Source organism: Elephantulus edwardii, unplaced genomic scaffold (genome assembly GCF_000299155.1).
Source record: "Elephantulus edwardii isolate Elephantulus edwardi_28Jun2011 unplaced genomic scaffold, EleEdw1.0 scaffold00274, whole genome shotgun sequence".
NCBI lineage: Eukaryota > Metazoa > Chordata > Mammalia > Macroscelidea > Macroscelididae > Elephantulus > Elephantulus edwardii.
Genome location: NW_006400024.1, coordinates 2,071,107 through 2,076,288, shown reverse-complemented (window position 1 = coordinate 2,076,288; position 5,182 = coordinate 2,071,107). Strand labels below are relative to the sequence as shown.

The following is a 5,182-nucleotide window of genomic DNA, read 5'->3' as shown; positions in this document are numbered from 1 at the left end:
TGAGGCCGTGGGTGTGAACACTGCACCGCGTGAGGGTGTCGGTGTGAACACTGCACAGCGTGAGGTTGTCGGTGTGAACACTGCACAGCGTGAGGCCGTGGGTATGAACGCTGCACAGCGTGAGGGCATGGGTCTGAACGCTGCACAGCGTGAGGCCGTGGGTGTGAACCCTGCAGAGCGTGAGGCCGTGGGTGTGAATGCTGCACAGTGTGAGGGTGTGAACACTGCACTGCGTGAGGGTGTCGGTGTGAATGCTGCACAGCGTGAGGGCGTGGGTGTGAATGCTGCACAGTGTGAGGGTGTGAACACTGCACTGCGTGAGGGTGTCGGTGTGAACGCTGTGTGAGGGCGTGGGTGTGAACTGTGCAATCAATGTGAGGCTTCCCCTAGATGAGAATGTGAGTCTTCCGAGTGTGAGCAGGCTGTATCACCTAGAATCTGGCACTAAGCAGCTTATGTGGGGCCAGCCTTGCTGTCACCCCGGTGTCCCCATACCCTCCCTTGGTAACAGCACCATCATAGCACACATGTAACTGCCCCCAGTCATTCCACAGGTAGACACATTCCCAATCAATGTCAAAGGAATCCCTATGAACATCTCAGACATGCCCAGGGGAAGCAGAGATGGGTTGGAAACCACAGTCAAGGTTGTTTAGCAGCGTGAACAATCGTGTATCAGAGGTTTCCTGTACATGAGCCCAGAGCGCTTCCAGAGTCCTTGATTAATATTCACATGTTTAAAACCAAACAAGACAAAACCCTCCAGCATGCACCCTAGACAGGTAAGCCTCAGTCCACCTTTACCAAAACATGCATTGTCAAGAAAGTATATTTGCTATAAACACAACACAAACCTTCAGCATGGCTTCTAGAAAGCTAACCTCACACCATCCCAACACCATGAAAAAGTACACAGACCACTTACCAAAAACCAGAATGAACAATGTATTCAGAGACACCACCCAGAAGACATGCTCCTACAGGGAAAAAGCATCAGTTTAGCAGAGGGCATTCACGGTGATGTCTGCGGGGGTCCACTGAGTGCATTCACGTCACGTGCACGACTAAGTGGACGACACCTGCTACTCGTTTTACTATTGGACTGAAGTTGTCTCCTCATGTTAGTCTGTGGTTCCCATTAGATGGTTCACAAAGCTAAACTTATGTAAGTTCAAAATGCTGAACCGAGAACAGAACAAAATTATTCAAGTCGTAAACATTTCGTCTTTACACATTAATAATCTACCACAAGCTACTGAGATTTCAGAAATACTCATCAAATTTCACTTAAGAGAAGAAAAAGTTGAGCCCATCTGAAGCCCGAGAGCTTGTCCACTCTGGGCTCATCGCCTGAGGCCACTGGTCTACCCTGGCAAGTCCACAGGTTCTGACCACTCTGCTGCCCCCTTCTGGCATGCTCCAGCCTGGTCCTCTCATCTCCTCTCCCAGTGTCTGCTCCCCTTCTGGAATGTTCCCCTGTCCTCCTCCTTCCTCTAAGCACATCTGGCATTGTTTTCCAAGTCTCCTAACGCTCGTCCCGTGAGGTCTCTGTCCACTGCCTGATCACTCAGGCCAATGTGGCCACTCCCTGGCTCCAGGCGCCCCGATCCCCGCCTGCTTCCTGTCAGGCTCACCACCTCCCCTGCACCACCAGGTTTAACAAGGCCCCAGGCAGGGCTAGTGTGGTGAGGTTTTCTCCTCAGAAACACTCCTCACCCCTTCCACACACTGAGTGGCCGCGAGGAGTGGGCACCTGGCCTGCTTGCCATGTGAGCTCAGCTCCTGAGTCTGCAATGGTCTCCCGTCGGGGCCTTGAGTCCTCACCCCAGCGTCTCTGGGGGCCCAGCCCTAGAGCTGCCTCCTGACCCCGGAATCCCTTCCTCTCTGCTGAGACGCCCTGGTGGGCACCCTCACAGCACCTCCGCCTCCTTCAATCACAAACACACTCCCTGCTGCTCACCTCACCTCAGGAGCCACAGGCCCCAGCACAACACGGGACATGCTGCAGGAAGCTTCGGTCAGCAGGCTGGCCCCGTCCACACTACTGCCCCAACAAGGGATGTGTGACCACATGGACTGGTCACAGCTGACCAGGGCCTCACAGTGGCCACCTGATCACAGACTGTGGGTCATCACTAGGCGTATCCCGACCCAGGTGCCTGGCCCACCACTCACCATGCCCCCTCTGTCTCACTCAACACAGACTTTCCTTAGCAGGTGGCATGTTAAAATTCAAAGGACAGTTTTACTTTTAACATTAAGAGGCAATGCTCGCTGTAAACTCTGCTACAAATCACAATTCTGTTACTAAAAAGGATGCATTTACTTACGAGAAAGACTAGTGATCCATCGAGTCCTAGCATCTAAATAGAATAAAGAAGAATGAACACATTAATTCAGCCCGCAGGAGGGTTTTCTGGTCCAGTGCCATAGCCACTGTTTCCCCTCACTCAGTGGCCAGCACTTCCCCACATCTCACAGCACCACACGTGCAAAGTCTACACAGAACTCTATCCTTCATCACACCGAGGGCTGCCAAGGCCACAGGCCTGTACTGCTGTGTCAATGGAAACATCTCAACACCACAGAGATGCCAGTGTCGCTGCAAGCATGGCGGGCAGGGCAGCCAGAAGCAGGCCTTGGCACGAAACAGCTTCCACGTCATGACGGTCACTGAGCCTGTCCCACGGAGCACCCACGCTGGGTGCAGCCGAGATGGCGGGGCCACTCACCCTCTCCCACGTCAGCTCCTCGGCGGCCCGGTCCCACTCCAGTGCATTCCAGTTCATGTCATCTGCAAGCAGAACGCACAAAGGTGAGCTGGGCCTGACCCACAGACAGCCGCTTAGTCAGCCGTACACAAGCCACCTCCTGCTTTTGATGAGGACGTGTGACACAGCAACAAGCAGGGAAACAGGTTGAGATGACCCTACGGAGTGAGGAGTTAGAAAGCAAGGACACACACGGCCACGGGGAGAGACGCAGCAGGTCTAGTCAGGGATGAGCCTGGGGATGAGAGCAAGTGAGGCCGCCAGAACCAGGGGGCAGGGCCGGGGCAGTCCAGTGGGGCAGGCAGGAGGGCGGGGGGATGCAGGCCCAGCAAGTCGGCCTGGCATATCCTGGTACCCGACTCTGCACCCCGAGGAGACTGGGACACCAAGGGTGCAGCCCTGAATGTGCACTCTTCACCTCATGAAAGAGGCCTGAGAGTCCAGGGTGAAGTCACAGACACAGGCCTCAGCACCCTGATTCTCTACTGCACCACGCACCCCACAGAAGAGCTGGCTGCCCTGGCTGTTGGGCCATCCTGGCTGGTGTCCTGATTGTGCACCCACCCCTGTGCCAAGGCCTGTGCTCACAACTGGCAAGTGTGGCAGCCGTGGAAGCAGCCCTACACTGTGGCAAAGGGGCGTGCAGGGCAGGCCGTGGCTGCCTCAGGCCAAGTGCAGCCGCACCACGGTGAGCCGACCACGTGGCTTCTCAGTCGACACTTGGGGAGGTGTCTCTGAGAATTCACAGTTGTGCCAACTCAACAAAAAGGGAAGAGAGAAGCAGAGGCAGGTGGCCGACAGCTATCAGCTAGCTCGTCAAGAGACTCGTGGGACCTATTCCATGTGGAAGGAGCCCTAGTGGCACTGTGCGTCAGGCGTTCAGTGTCTGCCCTGCGGGAGGTGCACAGCGGCTTCTGTGAGAAGGGCAGCCGTGGGGACACCAGGGGGCACGTCTACCGTCTCAGAATCAGCTCGACAGCAGCAAGTCGGGATGCTTTTTAACTTCCAACTGACGCACAGAATCCCGTGTAAAACATGCAGAATTCTGTGTAAAACAAGGCTTTAAAGCACAAAATGGACCCAACTTCACAGGGGACTAGATGTGGTAATGTCTATTAGTCAAAGCGGGGCAGTAAGCCCTCCGTGGCCTGAGAATGGGCCCTTGCCAAGCTGGGGTCCAGCCTGTCCTGCAGGCATGGAGTCTCACCAGGGGCCCCGTTGTTGGCATCAGCTGCACCCTCCACACCGGCATCATCTTCCTCCTCGTTGTCCTCCTCCTCCTCCCCCTGGTCATCCGGAGGGTCGGGGTTCTCGCCCACCACTGCATTCTCTGCAGGCCGGTTGGCAGGTTGGTCAGGAGCAATGTCTTCAGCTCCGTTCTCCCCTGCCGGAGCCTGGAACGGCAGAAGGACCTGGAAGTTGAAGGACCTCACGTCAGTTTGACCAAAGCACACCGTGGCTCTCAAGAAAACAGAGACCCTGCTTGGCTTCTGACAAAGCGTCTTTTCTGAATGATCTTCCCTTGGACCAGCTGGATCCATAAGAAAAACTCAGTGGCACGTGGACGTACCCAGTCGTTAGTAATTTCCAGGCTGACGATTGCAAAGCAGCAGAGGTAGAGACTGGCTTGCGAAGCTCACCCCCTTGACCACCACATGGAGACTTAACTGGCAGTGACAGCTGGGCAAGGAGATGTCCAGACCTGCTCGGTAGCTGAGAATGCCTCGGGAGTCTGTGGTGAGCACTCCACCACAGCGGCCTGCAGCCAAGGCTCTGGCCCGGGGTCAGTGTGGGCCATGCTGAGCACATGTGCTGTCCAGAGGGCACAAAGGACGCAGGAAGGGGCCTGCTGCCTGTGGATTTGCCTGGCTTTGCTGCAGGAGGCCCATTCACACACCACGCATGGCGGCCACAGTGACCTGGGGCCTCCCTCCCAGAGCAGGCCGACCTGTATACGTTCAGTGACCACTCTGCCTAGAAACGCAGCCCCAGGAGCATCCTTCCGATGGTTCATACTTCCTGAAACTTCCAAAACCTCTCCACTCATCTGCTTTCCAAAGGGGCAGAACAGGGCTCAGGACCTGAGGGTCTCAAAAGGGTGCTCACAGCTGGGGAACACTGTAGGGGGACTGTGGAGGGGGGAACCATGGCAGAGGCTGAGAGAGGACTGAGGAGGGTGAGGAGGACTGTGAGAGCGGACGGTGAAGGGGGACAGTGAGAGAGGACGGTGAAGGTGGACTGAGGGGACCCAGAGGGGACTGTGAGGGGCACTGAAGGAAGACTCTGAGGGGAGAACTTAGGGGAAATCTTGAGGGGGAACTGGGAGGAAGGAATAGTGGGGCAAATGAGAGAATCCTGAGGGAGGACTGAGGGGGAAAAAAGAGGGGGCAGTGAGGGAGCATGGAGGGGAC

The 5,182-nt window shown here is 56.0% G+C and overlaps 1 protein-coding gene across 1 annotated transcript in view; it reads right to left on the bottom strand.

Moving 5' to 3' along the window:
- Positions 1-5,182, bottom strand: part of MARCH6 (membrane-associated ring finger (C3HC4) 6, E3 ubiquitin protein ligase) — a 107,050-nt gene that overhangs the window by 59,828 nt on the left and 42,040 nt on the right. The window contains 4 exon segments of the mRNA XM_006900167.1: positions 926-977; positions 2,331-2,363; positions 2,733-2,794; positions 3,979-4,165. Coding sequence (XP_006900229.1) covers positions 926-977; positions 2,331-2,363; positions 2,733-2,794; positions 3,979-4,165 — 334 coding nt within the window.